The sequence below is a fragment of the Dromaius novaehollandiae genome, chromosome 1 (assembly GCF_036370855.1).
Source record: "Dromaius novaehollandiae isolate bDroNov1 chromosome 1, bDroNov1.hap1, whole genome shotgun sequence".
NCBI lineage: Eukaryota > Metazoa > Chordata > Aves > Casuariiformes > Dromaiidae > Dromaius > Dromaius novaehollandiae.
This window is the reverse complement of record NC_088098.1, coordinates 51,114,453-51,129,778: the sequence shown is the minus strand read 5'-3', so window position 1 is coordinate 51,129,778 and position 15,326 is coordinate 51,114,453. Positions and strand designations below refer to the sequence as shown.

General features: G+C 39.3%; 1 protein-coding gene across 3 annotated transcripts in view; it reads right to left on the bottom strand.

Moving 5' to 3' along the window:
- Positions 1–860: 860 nt before the first annotated feature.
- ATF7IP (activating transcription factor 7 interacting protein) overlaps positions 861–15,326 on the bottom strand; it is a 114,067-nt gene continuing 99,601 nt past the window's right edge. The window contains exons 12-16 of one of the 3 annotated variants that reach the window (XM_064511431.1): positions 13,988–14,146; positions 12,687–12,872; positions 12,422–12,524; positions 8,028–8,140; positions 6,341–6,478 (exon numbers count right to left, since the gene is read on the bottom strand). In XM_064511431.1, coding sequence (XP_064367501.1) covers positions 6,477–6,478; positions 8,028–8,140; positions 12,422–12,524; positions 12,687–12,872; positions 13,988–14,146 — 563 coding nt within the window. In that variant the 3' untranslated portion in view covers positions 6,341–6,476. Of the gene's footprint in view, positions 6,479–8,027; positions 8,141–12,421; positions 12,525–12,686; positions 12,873–13,987; positions 14,147–15,326 lie in introns of all 3 variants that reach the window. The other 2 variants (XM_026101034.2, XM_026101043.2) reach the window with 2 other exon arrangements.

Genomic DNA, 15,326 nt, shown 5'->3' with positions numbered 1-15,326 from the left:
GAGTTAAAACTCTACTCTGCTGGAGCAGTTGTGCTACATTTTACTATAAAACCAACAGTCTAAACCCTCAAGTTTGCACCCAAGCGCAATATTTGGATTCTCATTCTAAATAGGCAGTTTGAGGAAAAACTCTGGAGTTTCAAGTGTGGTTTTATTTAGCCATCACTTAACGGGAGTCAGTCATCTTTTGGTTAGTGGTTTGAAGCAAGTTTTAGGAAGTGCTAGAAAAGGAACTGTGTTGGGGGTGGGGGGACAGGACTTTCTTCATCCCTGCATTGAAATAGCCTTTTCATTACCCCGATTGGCACAATTAGTTCTGTGACCAACAGCTTGCCCTGCAGCTTGAGAAGCACCGTAAGTTAGACATGCTCAGGCAACTGCTGCAAGTCTAAGGCTCTAATGCTAAATGGTGCAGTGAAAAACAAAAGCAATCTCCATACTTTGTCAAAATAATGATCCTCAGCTTTTTTTCCAGAGGTCACAAACCAGCTGTTCAGAGGAAGAGTAACATCAGAGCCCCTCCTCCCTGGGGCAACATCAGTGTGCAAGTTAGTAGAGTCTCTCTGTCCAGGACTTTTAGCCACTCTGCTTTGTAAAAGTGCTTGGAAGGTGACTTTCCAAAAGTTACAATATTGCTTTCATTTGCTCCTGTGAGAAGGCTGGGGGAGTAACATGCCGCAGTTGGCTTTCTAGGAATGACACTGAGCCAAGCATGCTTGAGCAAGGTGGTGCCAGACCTACAAAACTGAAATGCCTGCACTGCCACGTTCTCCAAGAGGCAGCACTTCTGAAGAGGAAGAGCACACACTTTGCTCTTTTTGGAAGAGATGACTGGAACTAAGCACAGCTGACTCAAAATGTTAAAAACCCAGTAGTTTATTTCAAAGTATAAATTTCAGGCTTGTCAAACAAAACCCCACTACAGTTAACACATACACACACTAATCTACAGTACATACAAAAATGGGGAAAGCTTGCAACTGCCCAGTTTAAACTAGGCATTAAATCGGTCCTATATTATTTGTATTTACAAGTCCAGCTGCAAAAGGAAAAAAAAAAAAACCTCAGACCGGTTTCCTATAAAGGCTTTTGCATGTTTGAATCTTTTAATGGCCAATAAATTACTAAAGCCAAAGAAATCCCCAAACACTACCACTCAGTTATCTTATTTACAGCCATACCTTATTAAATTAAGACAGCACTTCAAATTATGTATTTATACACACATGTGTATATATATATATATATGTGTATATATGTATATAAAAATTAAAAAAATGCTCAGCCTGCGCAATGACAATGAGAAATAAAAATGCATTTTAAAGGGTACTTTGAAGGGATGAAAAGAAAAAAAATCCATTCATTCACATTCTCTTGATTATCCTTAATTTTTCACTCTCCCCTCAGCGGCTGTTTGGAAGGGAATCTAGATTTTGGTGGCAGGGCTGGCTCAGGTAACAGTGTCATTTGAACACCTCTCCCTCCAGTATTTTCATACAATGCCCACCCCTACCCAAAACAACAAATTAAAAAAATATATATTTAATATATCAAGCTTTTATTTAAAAAATCTGGATAGATATTTGACTAAATGAAAATACTAATGAGTTTATAAGAAGGCAGAATCACAGCTTGATTTTTGTACAGTGTTTGCAATACTCTAATAGTGGGGAATGGCCTTTTGGGGAAAAAGAACAGATTTGACCTGTCCCTACATATAATATGGATTCTAGGTAATTGGACACTGAAGACAAACAGCATAAAGGGTAAGTGACTGTTTTCCTTACAGTACAAAACACCGCTCAGATCTTACTATCAGGCCAAATCTTGCTCCCACTGAAGGCGCCAAGGGCTTTGCCAATGTTTTCAAAGGAAGCAGGATAAGACCCCTTATATTCACAGGGAAGACACCATGGGCATTGCCAGCCTTGTGCTAAAAACCTCAGGCCAGGTGGATGAGTACCTCAGTGCTTGTGCTCAGTGATCTAATGCAGCAAATGGGAGCATGAGTAATTTGGAGCAGAAATTCCAACATCAATTGCTACTCCTTGGGAAGCTGGTTGGAGCATGGAAATAAATACAAGTTGAGGGGAAACAGTCTTTGCACCCTCACATTTCTTTAGGCTGCCACTGTAGATGCAGTAACATACACCATACCTACAGTCCACCCTCCCCTCCCGGGGTTGAGTTATCTGAATAAAATATCTGATAAAGCTTTTTTAGACATACTTTGAAATAAAGGAGGTCAGTGACACTGTAACTAGGACAAACCCAGTGGAAGTGAATAGCATTTTGCTATCAGCACCCCACAGTTGGGCTCCTCTCCAACCAGAAACTGAAATAACTTAAAATTGCTTTTAACCAGGACATCCAGATCCCCACATACTACACAGAGAATATAAACCCTAAACAAACCAGAAGGTAAATGAGGATGGAAAAATACAGCTGTAGAATCAGTGCTGTATCTTCTAAAGCACAGAGAACTAGCTTCAATTCTGTACTGCTGAAATGTCATGTACCCCGTGGCAATAGCAAAACTCTAAGCAAGGAACACCTTTATACGATGTACTGAAAACAAGATGGAAAATACTTGCATGAAGTGCAGAGTTGAGACTAAAACCAGCCCTGCCACTTAAAAAGTCATGTAGAGATTTTTAGCATATTTAAAAACAGGAATATTGGAAGCCTCCAGCAACAAACTTTCCTGAAGAGCCCAGTCTAGAAGCACACAGTGTTAGCAGTCCTATATTGAGCATTCCAGGACGTTTTGGTAATATTCTCAAATAAAATCTATTAAATGAAAACAGGCATGAGTATTTGTTACTAGCAGAAATTTAGTTCCTAAATAGTTTTAGCATTTCTAGGAGGTAAAGGATGTTAAAAACAACTCCCCAAGCCCCCAAGCCCCCAAGCCCACAACACAGGGAAAAGTGTAATTCCAGCTAAGGAATTCAGCAATACTCCAGCTGGTTAACGTAAGGAGTAAGTATTCTTTGTAGAGATCTGTTAAACCATGAAAAGGATTTTACAAAAATGGCACAGTGAGGTTTTCTGTGCATCAGTGATATGAGGACCTGCTACGTGGAAGGTCTCCAAACTGAGATGGGCATCTGAAAGTCAAGCTACAGTTTATCACGTACTTTGCCACCAGCACTTGCTTAAGGTCCTGAAATTGGATATTAACAGCTCTGCTAGGATGAAACAGAAGAAAATTCAGCTTTCACCCTTTTGGTTTTGATGGCTTCAGACAGCAGATGGTAGCTAGCTTATTTAGTCTATTCACACAAATCAACCGCACTCTGACATATATAGTGAAAAAAGATCTATTAAACAAGGCAGGTTTTACAGTCAATTCAGTTGAGAACTACATCCTTCGTTAATAAATAAAGATGAGTTTTCTTTCTCTAAAGACACAGCCTACAAAACCTCTAAACACAAACCAGACCACCCCTAATAAACAATACCTCTGCTGAAAGAAAAAAAAAGAATTCTAACACAGAGGCCCCCCTCCCCCCCCCCAGCAAGACAAAGCTAATAACAACCATGACCTAAAAGCAAGCACAAACTTTAGATAAGTTCATGTGTAGTTTGGGTTAGAATCACAATTAAATAAGCAGCATAAGTTCTAGGTTGTTTTCTAATATTTATTTTAGCTTTCAAACTATAAAACCTCATTGTACTGATATGGCCTCTCAAAGGCCCTTTGGTACCACCTCAAAAAACAAACACATTAAAAATTGCCCGAGGAGGATTGAACAGCCATCAACTGGAAGAAACTGCTCTAAGTCTCTACTACAGAACTGGCTGTATAAGGATCCAACTTTCCGTAAGTAGGCTAAACGCATTATTAAGTGATTTTTGTTCCTTGAAAGAGGCAGACAAAACATTTAGTTAAACATAGAAAAATTCAAGGCATTATTGATTATTGGCACCAGTAACACAGGGACAATTGTTATTCAAAGGAGGGCTTATGCATTGTTCAGACTTGAGATTCAGTGTAAACCTTCTCTCATGATACTTGGATTCGGACAAAATTTTTGTTTGCTCAAATCACTAAAACTGCTATAGCTTAAATGTAAGTTTCCATATAGAGAATACTCATTACTCACCTGACAGAAGTGAAAATCCTAGCTACATGAAGGAGTGCAGTGAAATAGTATTGACAAAAGTCTACAACACACTTCCTTTCACTGATAAAGTTCTTGAAGGGAACACAACTAAGAACCCATGATCTCATTGTGTATTTCATCAGCCGTATTTTGGGGTTTATTTTTTCCTGCCCTTTTTCAACCTTTCTTTACATTTGGAAATCTCTTGGTTTTAGGAAAAGGAGCACTAGAATTAAAAATATATATATATATATAAAATATACATAAAATATATATAAAATATATATATATTCTACAGCTTTGCCACATGGTGAAATGGATTTTTTAAAAAAAGAAAAGAAAAAAAGGCTCCTTTCCCTTCTAAATTCATTGTTTGGTTCCTGGAGTTTGGGCAGGAATGACAAAACTGTCTCTATTCTAAGAAGTGCCAAAATAAAAATCTTTCAGATCCTTTCTTGTCCAAGGGTGCCAAACTTGTTTTTTGCATAATCAAACTGTAACATGACAACAGGACAGTGGGGCAGATGCACTGTGGGTTTTTTTTTTTTTTTTTTTTTTTTTTTTTTTTTTTACCCCTCTCAGCTCAGAAGCATCATGAAAGCTTCTATTAACATTTGCAGCTGCTCACAACTCTTGGGCCAGTGTCTAAAATAGCTTCAAAACTGCTTTGGGTGTGTTAGCTTTCTGCAGAGGTGACTGGGACAGGAAGAGGACTGGGAAGCAAACTTCATACCTTTTTGTACTAATTGAACATCCAAACTGCATGCAAACAGGTAGAAGCTTTCATGGTGCCACATCACAGAGGTTTCTTCTTTGGCTAAACGGCAGCATACAACTTTCCCAAAAGAACAGGGAAAGGCTCTGGTGGAAAATACTGTTTGTATACTCTAATATTCTTCACAGGACAAAAACTACTATTCAAGAATTACAGTGAGGAGAGGGTTGAGTTATACTACAGGTGAAGATAAATCCAGCATCAGCAGATGTTATATTTCCTGGACTTTACAGAAATACCTAATTACTGGAGAAGGAAGAGGAGAAGCAGTTATAAAAGGCAGGAGGGGTAAAAGGAAAAATAACTCCAAACAAATAAAAGAACACCACAATATATCTGGCTACATTTATTTCTGAAATTACTCTTTAAGGCACAAAATAAATCTAAAAAATAGGGCTGGATGTATAAGGGGAGGGACAGAGAAATTATCTGAGCTAAAAAGATGTGAATGCAGTCCCTACAATCCAGTTTCAGATCTGACTTGGGAATGCTCCCAATACTTGTGGGGGAAGATGGTGAAAATAGAAGTTCTTATTTGGGAGAGGTAGGAGGTAGTGGGTTTTTTTTGTTTGTTTGTTTTTTGCACCACCTCCAAATTTACACACATATTCCTGCCTTGGCCAGACTCAAATTCCCTTCTCTCCCCTCAGAGAACTGATGACAGTTTGTAAAATGAGATCAGACCACTCAATCCTCCAGTACAGAAGTGAGACCCTAAATTGCCTTTCACATCATAGCCTGCTCACAGAGTGGTGGGGTGCAAGAGGCAAATCTGTTCTTGCCCTCATGTTAGCGCCTTTGTAGATATGACAGATGTGTATTTTTGCTTCAGACAAACAGTGTAATTTATTTTGTTCCCACTCTGAAGCAGAATCCCAGACGTCCAGGGTGCCCTTGGATAAAGGGTAGGTGGGTATCTAGGTGAAACAGCTGTCATGGAAGGGAATATGAGATTTTCAAACAGTCCATGACTTGAGCTATCCAGGAAAACAGGTTCTCTTGCTGCAGGTGAGACTTTATTTTTCTTTTGGTTCTCAATGCATGTAGTGTATCACACGGCTGTTCAAAATAATCCTGCAGTGAGTGGATTTAACAGTGATTTTCATGCATCGGATCAACCCTCCCCAAACTGGGGTGATTCTTGGTAGTGGGACACATTTAAAGGCTCCAAAGATCTCTAACTGCTCTGGGAAGAGATCACATCTGTGGACTGGGGGTCACAGAAGGGTCCAAAACGTCCATAGATGTCCTTAGCCCGGACTGCAAAGTAGTATTTGCTGCCAGACACAAACTGAGTAAGAGTGCATGCCATAGGTAGTGGGAGGGCCTTCACTTCCCCTATCTTCTTCCACTGGGAGGGCATAGTGGCACTTGGGTCCTCGTGGTACGCGTAGAGATGGTAACTGTCCACACTGGCACAACTCCGGTCCACTTCCATGACACTCCATGACAGCACAATACCATTCTGGCTCTGTACCCGGGCCAGCTTCAGTTGTGGCTTTTGAGGCAGGGAAGTGTTGGCAGCTTCGGGGGGCAGACGTGGTGGCTGTGGTGCCTCCGGGAGTGGGGCAGGGTGTACAGGGCGTGCTGGCTCCTAAGCAAGATAACAGCAATAAGGTAAAGGTCAGAGTCTACAGCAGTGGCAGGAGGCTCTACTTCATCATTCCTGAGGCAAATGCAAACGAATTGGCCTGCAGTCACCCAACCGCTGTGACTCAAAGTCCTGTGTGCGGAGGTAGAAGAGAGCAGCGGCAAAGGGTGCAAAGGGGTGGGACCAGCGATGCCAGGAGTTCTTATTATTCACATTTAAATCATTAGCTGTACAGAAGACCATTGTCAGTTATTTTCCCTATAGCTCCTTTACTTCCCCACCCAAGAGGTGATGGACTGTGAACACTGCCTTTTACCAAGACTGAGCACACAGGTTCACAATGAGTTTGATCTAATCTACGTCCAAACTCCTGTTCTCACACTACCCCAAACACCACAGGTAGTGGATTGGGCTGACAACTTATCACCTCTTTTGATAGACTAGTTCTCAGTCAGGGGAGAGGCAATGAGCTATGGTACCATTAATGTTGTTCACTTCAGCTGATCACAAAACCTCAGCCTCAGTTTCCAAGATGTTTTTCAAATAAGGGCAGAAATGTGGCTTTCCACTGAAATTTTTCAGATCACAAACATTCCTAGCTATCACTTACATTAGTTAAGATGAATTTAGGAATGGGGTTAGAATGAGTATGAAATTTTGTTGTTCTTCAGGCCAGGGGCCTTTCAGAGTGGAACTTGGGATAGTTTTTGTGCCCTCTGAGTTTTCTGTGTTGAACTTGCAGGATTTCTTTTCATTATTTATCACTGGGGAGTGCATGAAGTTGAATGGTGTCTAGATTCAAAGAACGGTGAGCAACCTTGTTAGTAATACATGTGGCATTTCAGGAGATCAGAAATAATGCAACGACAAGTCGCCCAACAACAAGTAAACAAGAAACGTATTTGGTTCAGTCTCAACAACAAAACCGTAACAAATCCAGTGGAATGGACATACGTTGGTAAAACACAGCAGTGGCTTTAGGGCAGGAGACCTAAGTCACTAATATGATTTAGTTTACTGAGTCAAAGTCAATTCTGGAATAGTTACTGACAGGGGTCTGAGGTGGGGCAGAAGGAATCATCCCAAATAGTAATAAAAAAATTCAAAATTTCACAGTTAGAAACCTTGAGGTTGTCTGTATCTTGGGCTCCCACCTAAAATCTGCATAGAGCTGTCCTGAGAAACTGGTCAGCCCACTCGCAGCCAAACTCACAAATTATATTCTTCAATCCATGAAGAAAGTTTTTGCATTAGTTCTTCTGTAGCCTTGACTCCACAAGTCACCTGCAGACAGTTCATGCACCGTTTTTCAATATGTGCTACAAGTGATCTGTGGAATTCTGGTGTGAGCTAACCGATCATGTACTTCCACTGTTCTTGGTATAAACTGCTGTAGGTAACAGTGTGGTGATACATATGCAGATTGGGTGGAGAGCTGATCTATCCACCACACATCTCACTATTCTGCAATTCACACTAAGAGGCAATCTGAGACACTAGCGCAATCAAGCCTGTAAACTGCGGTAAACAAATTCAGAATTACTATACTCACAGCATGCACTTGTGGTGGTCGATGATGCACTGTGAGCTGAGGTGCTCCAGATCCGAGAGTTAGTCCGTTGTTCACAACATATGCAGTTGTTTGAGGCATTCGTACTGTCATACCTATAAAGGAGTACAGTGAACACTCTGAATATTCAATACTTAAAAATCAGCTGGACAGAACACTGGAAGACCAACTCCTTGGTTCAGCCGGATGACACCAAATTTTAAAATGACACTCCCTCCTCAAACAGCCCACAAGCAGACAGATGAAGTAGGATACTAAAACAAAACTATCTCTCCCTTCCCTGAAGCTGTAAGAGTGAAAGTAAACAAGTGCTTATGTCTGCACAGGGACAGAGTGAAGCTTTAATCACTGGTAGCACAAGAAAGAAATGGCTGGAGGGGCTGGGCGAGATTCAAGGAGTTTGAGTATGAAAATTAAGTTAAATCACTTTGGGATTCAGAAAGAAAGAGAGAAATGCTGCTGCAGTATAATAATATCCACTCAATGTCCAACTGCCTAAAGGCTGCACTGTGGATAGCACAGAAAATGAAAGATCGAGTCATTGTCAAAGAAGTTTGTCCTCCCTCTCAGAAGGGAGACTATGGATGTGAACTCGCAGAAGATACCATTTCATTCAAACCCACAGCAAACTGATCTGACTGGCAGGAATAAATTAGATGATTATATTGCCTTGAAGATAGTATCTAGTATTTCCTGTATTTCTATCCAAAAATAAAAGATCTAGGGTAACCTCCACCACTCCCAAGTTCCACAGGTGTATGAGATCCAAGTGTTCTAATATCCCTGAATAGAAAAAGAGTAGCTCACAGAAGGACAGAGTTCACACAGCTACTGTATAATAATTTTTTCTGTCTATAAATAGTCATGAACATATGATGACAGGTGATGGGTGTTAGAAGTCTATGTGAACTGTGATTCTGAGGCAGTGAGGTTGAGTTTAAATGAAAGTGCTGAACTCCAGCTAGCTGTTTTACATTCTTTTCCTTTTGACATATTCATCTAAGAAGCTACTGAAGCTGCACAAACTCCTGTAGGATGAACAGTCATCTAAACTGGTTAGTTCATATCTATGAAAATCAAACCAGTTATACTGCTTTATCTTGACTACAATCTTATCTCAGAAAATTACAATAATCTGAGGAGAGACAAGAGAGAAATGCCTTAAGAACATGTAACGTACAAATTCATCATTATTTCCCTCTGAATGTATCTTTGCAAAGATCAGGCAGACATACCACTTGGTTGAGGCATAAGTACAAAACTACAGTTTGCAAAATACTTTGGATGAGGCCTCAAAGTTAATCTTTCAAAGACAAAGCATGAAGATCTTGCTCCTTAAGCACCTGTTGCTGACGCTAAAATGACTGTTCCAAGGAAAATATAAATCAATACAGATCATCATCAGCATAAAGGATAGCTCAACCAAGACCTTCGATACAAAGCTGCGTAACAAAGGAGGGGAGACTCCGTACTCAATTTATTTACCTATACGAGGCACTTCTGAAAGCTGTCTAACAAAGACGGTGAAAATATAGAATGGACTGGAAGGTGACAACTTGTAATGGCTGCTAAAAGGGATCAAGGAACACAGACTTTTCTTAACAGTAAATGAATTCTCTTTGTCTGGCACCCGAATGTGAAGCCTTGAAATAATCTGTATTGCAACTAAACTGGTCTTTTATCTACTCTGGGTAACCATCCGGTTCTTTGTCCTGAGGCATAGGGAATACACAATGCTATGGAGGAAGCATCAGTTTCTTACACCTATCAGGCTTGTCAGACAACAGTACTGTAGTGCTAATAGTACTAGACAGACATGCTTTTCAAGTCAGAATAGCAGAACTGTCTCTAATAGAATCACAGAAAAATCTAGGTTTGAAGTGAGCTCTGAAGATCATCTGGTCCAACCTTCTGTTGAAAGAAAGGTCTTAGATTAGGCTATTCAGAGCCTTTTCAAGCAGAGTCTCGAATATTTCCAGTGAAAATCATTTCCCGTATCATGCTGGAGTTGATACAATCTTAGCTGAAACCTGTCTCAATTTCTGAGGATTTCTGTGATCAGAAAATTGAAGGATAAGCATTCACTGTAACACTGCACCATCAGGTCAGAAGCACATTGCACAGAGGTCTGTTGTTGGATGAGCTCAGCTGCTAACAGAGTTGTCTACTAACCAGTTCTTGGGAAGGGGAAAATCTTTCAGCATATTCTGGTAAATATGCAGTTTTTGCATCGCCTTGTGCAGGGTAAATTCCAAAGGTATATAGCTTTCCTAAAAGGAACATGTGTTTTTCACCTCCAAAAAAAATGGATCTACTGTACTGTTCATAATGACGGAAACCGTCAAACTTGACAACTTTGATTAATAGTCCCTAACTCCAGTGAATTCATTAAAAAAAAAAAAAAAAAAAAAAAAAAAAAAAAAAAAAAAAAAGCAGTGCCTCTTGAAGACTCCCCGTGTGAAAAGCAAAACTGTTAGAGGTCTCCTCAGCCAAAAAATGGTTGAGCTATTTCTCAATAGAGTCAGGTTTAAATGGTAAAAAATTAAAATGCTTCATGAACTTTCAGAAACTTATCTATCAGTTGAAATGATAGCGTGATTCTGAAGATGTCCAAAGACTTGTTCAGATGACATCAACTAATCTGACACCCCAGAGTTCCACAACCTCTGCACGAAGTAAAACAAACATGCCTGCTGATGACCTACAGAAAGATTTGTGTGATAGCTGACTGTGGAAGAGAACAAAAAGCAAGTCCTTTTTACTCTCCTATTAATCTTAACAGGCTACCCACAAGCACCTTACTCTGGTAATGGGAAATATCCTCCCAGAACACAGCATCTGCCATGTTGAAGAAGGGACAGTGGCAGCTCTTTCTGAAATTCTATCCTAGGAGTTGGTGTGACTAGAAAAGGATATACTGACTTCCTCCACAAAAGCATCTTCTAACAAAATTCCCTATCTGAGTTCTCCTAAAAAAAAGGCTTAAAAATAGCTTGTTATCTGTTATGTATTCTTCAACAACACGCAAAATATCTTCCATATCTAACACTAAAAGGTATTCTATAGCATCAATACAGAGAAACGTATACTTAACCATGTAAAAATAACCATGGTAGATAAAGGGTGGGCTTGGGGGTAGCAGCTAAGAAAGCAGTTTAAATCCATCACTCAAGAAAAAAATATAAACTACAGGTTTATATTTTGGTACATAAGAAAAAAATGCTATTAAAAAAACTAACCCAAGTAACCCTTGATTGCAGAGTACTCGTGACTGTCTGCAAAATAACAGGTAGATCACACATGTCTGACCTGCAGCTAAATGGTAATGAAGAAGAAAACTCAAGTATGGGCTGAGGTTACCTTGCCTTTTGCTGGCAGACACACAAGATACAGGCATGCCCCTCAAAAGATACTGGTCAAAGGAACCTGGACTCAAATGCATATGGCACATGAGTACCAGATGTTTAAGAAATATGAACAAGTACTCTGAAAAGAACAGTAATTTCTTCAGACCTCAATGTTCCAGAGAGATTTCAAGAACTGGCTGACCAAGTCAGCGAGCTGTTTAGCTAGCACAGTCCATATTTTCACAGCCTAAAGCAATGTAGCTGAACCCAGTAATTATAGAAGATATCTAGAATTCAATACATTAAAGATATTTAGAATTTAATTGCTACAAAAATACACTGATATTCTGTTTTCCAAAAATTACTTCAGAAAAACGAAGCAGTTATTTTCGTGCAAACCTATACAGGTACAGTCTTACATTGTTCAAACTTGCAGTGTTTTGAGTCTGGTTTATACAGACTTGCATCTAACAAATACAGTGTCTGGAGGTGACACAAATGCAGCCTCATATTCAAGAGCATCAGTACAGGGAAACATATACTTAACCATGTAAAAATAACCATGGCAGATAAAGGGTGGGCTTGGGGGGAGAGGCTAAAAAAGCAGTTTAAATCCATCACTCAAGAAAAAAATATAAACTACTGTACAACTTTAAGGTCTTTATTGTTGACATACACTATTCATCTCAAAAAATGAATTTACTGCTGTGGGAAGATACCACTTATGTTTGCAAAGTCAAGATGAATTTGCTGGCATCTATAGTCAAGACGACTCAAGCATACATCAATTTCTGATACATTTGGTGAGAAATTTCATCTGTCTAGGCTTAGGGAAAACAAGAAAATTTGTTGCTATTTCAAAGCACAGCACAAAGATTGTTACGGAATTACATTAGGATGTCTGATATAAACTTTTAGACAAGAAATTGAACATGATTTATAACATACGCATATATTTTAAATTTATTGCTTAGTAACAACACTGTCTCCTACTACCCTTTTACAAAATATTGGTGCTCATCACATTACCTTCTGCTACCTTGTAATGTATTGGGCATGTCATCCAGAGATGCATAACTGGTAGAGTCAGTGCCTGAGATGACTTCATTCCAATTTTTCCTCATCCACATATCTGCAGGAGGAATGATTTCTTAATAGCTTGAGATTTTCTCAAGTCTGTAAGCTGGAAAAAAGCCTAATCTCTATAAATTTGGGGTAGTATTGTAAGAAAAACACATATCCATCAGACAAGTTGTGCTGTGCTAAAAAGTGCACAGAAGAAAGAATCCCTTACCTCCACTCTGCGGGTTGACCGGCCTCAAACCTGGGTTTGGCATGACAGCTCCTCTTACTGGATTCTGAGCTGGTGGTGCAGGAAGAGTGGTATAGACCACTTGATGGTTAGCAGGGGCTCTTGGTATAGGAAGCCTTGCAGCAGCTTGTGTCACTGGACGATGTGTTACATTCACTGTTGTCGGAGCTGGAAAAGAAAGACCACAACCTAGGATAGAATCCTACAGCATTGAACAGATATCCCTATTCCAGAATGCATACCTCCTTTAGAAAACTGACTCAGCTGAGCCACACAAAATAAAAACTGTCTCCATGAAATTATGGCTGCTTTTGATAATGCATGAAAGTAGAAAACATCCTAAACAAACAGTAATTTTATATAAAATAATGTGAGCATATATAAAAATTCCAAACAAAGAGAAAAGACAAACATGATACCCAGAAGAATAGTCTGAGGAGGAAAAAAGCTGTATTGTTAAGAACTGCAAGAGCCCCCAAAACTCCAGATGTTCTACAATTACTAAATCTTATCTGCCTAAATAAAGAAATGTCCTGACTGTCAGAATAGCTGTGGAGAAAATAAAAGCCACCACCAAACACAAGCTAGTAAATGTAAGTCTGTAGAACAGATCAGCAATAAAACAATTCTGGTTCAAGCTAATCTTCAACGACCATCTTACCCGGTTCCCCCCTCTCCCCCCCCCTCCCCCCCCCGGGAGGTCTAGGTTTCTTTTGTATGTTGGGGGTGTGGTGGGTGGGGCAATTGGACTGTAGACAAAGTAACTGTTAATGAAGGGTGAAACTTCAATGTCAGCCTTGCCATTCCATGGCCAAAAGGATCGATTACCAAGTGCAGGTGGACAGAGCTTGGACTGATGTTGCTAATGCTTTTTCTTCTGTTATTCAAACAGTGCAACTGCTGCAAGTTTCTTCTCCTTCACCTTTGCAAACAACAGTTTGTCAGTAACTTCCACAGCTCTCCTATTGACTAGTCTCCTTTTTGTTCCGAGTTTCAGTACAAATCCTAATCTGGATCATCCCATATGATTTCTTCCTCTCCACGAAATGCATGTGATGCTGAATCATTCCTTTACAAACGAACTGAACCACCTTTCCCTTTCACTTTCCTAGTTAAAAAAAAAAAGCTATGGGAAACTGGCTAGAAGGATTAAAAAAATGACTCAAATAGTCTGAATATTCACCTGAAAAGATTATCACAATGTGAAGACACAAGAGTCAAGTTTAAAACAAGAAAACCCCAAACTATCATCACATTCACATAATGATGTGGAATGAAGTTACCTGTAGGTAATACATGTATGGTGGTTTGAGAAGGTCCACTTGTTGGCACACCTGTCTGCTGCAGAGGGTTTGGCTGCAAAGGCTGCAAGGGGCGAGCCAAGGGCTGAGTGGACAAGCTCAGTCCTGTCACAGCTGTCTGATTCTGCTTCTTGGCATCTGCTTTAGAAAAAAAAAAAAAAAAAAGAGTATAGACAACAGCGAACAGAAATTAGAGTATCAGTTATTTAGTCTTTTCTTCCTGTCATTCACAGATCACCGAAGATTTCCTAGCATGATCTTTCTTTCATCTTTTCATTCTGCAAACCCAGTTGTAAATAAATTCACTCAATTCCCTCACTTTCATCATCCCAATCTATACTCCATAATGTTTTATTCTGTCACAAAAGTCTGCACATTTCAGCATAATTTGGAAACCTGAATTTAATAAAACACTGTTCTAAAGTTTTTAAAAGCATTTCCACTAAAGAGCAGTTTAAGGGCTTTAGACCTTAAAAAAAGAAAAGCCTAAATATTGCTGTACTCAAATTGTTTTTTTAAAGTGATAACGGCTCCTTAAATAACTCATCTACCTTTGATGCTTACATTCTTTTGTCATTTGCTGACTTTCCTTTGTTCAATCTCTGTCAGACCCATTTGTTCTTGTTCTTTGAATTTCCGTATTATTTTAAAACAGGGAATTAGAATATTAAATATTCTGTCATAATAACAAAAATGGTCTTTCTCACACTGACACACTACTCAACTTACTGACTGGGAGAAGTGAGAAATACAGTGTCTGAATCTGTAGCTCATTATAGCAGTATTTTTGCCTACTTTAATTTACTTGTGACAACATAAAATATTCTTTTGAGTGCAAGTCTGTATGTAAAAAGACTTTCCACAAGTTTAGCAAAGAGGGATTGAGAAGCTTTTGCCTACATGTTTCAGCTAGATCACACAGTAGCAGTGGGCAGAGAAGACACCAAATACTACAAAACACAAGATATGAAAGTAAATTTTAAGGGCACTCCTTCAAAAAAGATTTGCCTTGATAAAACCGTACATGCAACAGCCACTAATTCAGTAAAACTGAACACAGTATAAACATTAATAAAAAAAGAAATCAGTATTATATTCTTGAGAAAACATATCAGCAATATATTGAAGAACAGATTTAGAAACTGTCAATTAACTATGCTAACTACAAAGCACTAAGAAGAACAGGTTTAATGGCAGAATAGGAAAAAATCCTATAGATCAGAATGTTTCCCTGGCAATTGGAGACTATTTTCATGGTCTTGCTGAGCTGTTTCAGTAAGACATTGCACTATTCTAAAGCGTAGAGAAAAGAGGAAACTCC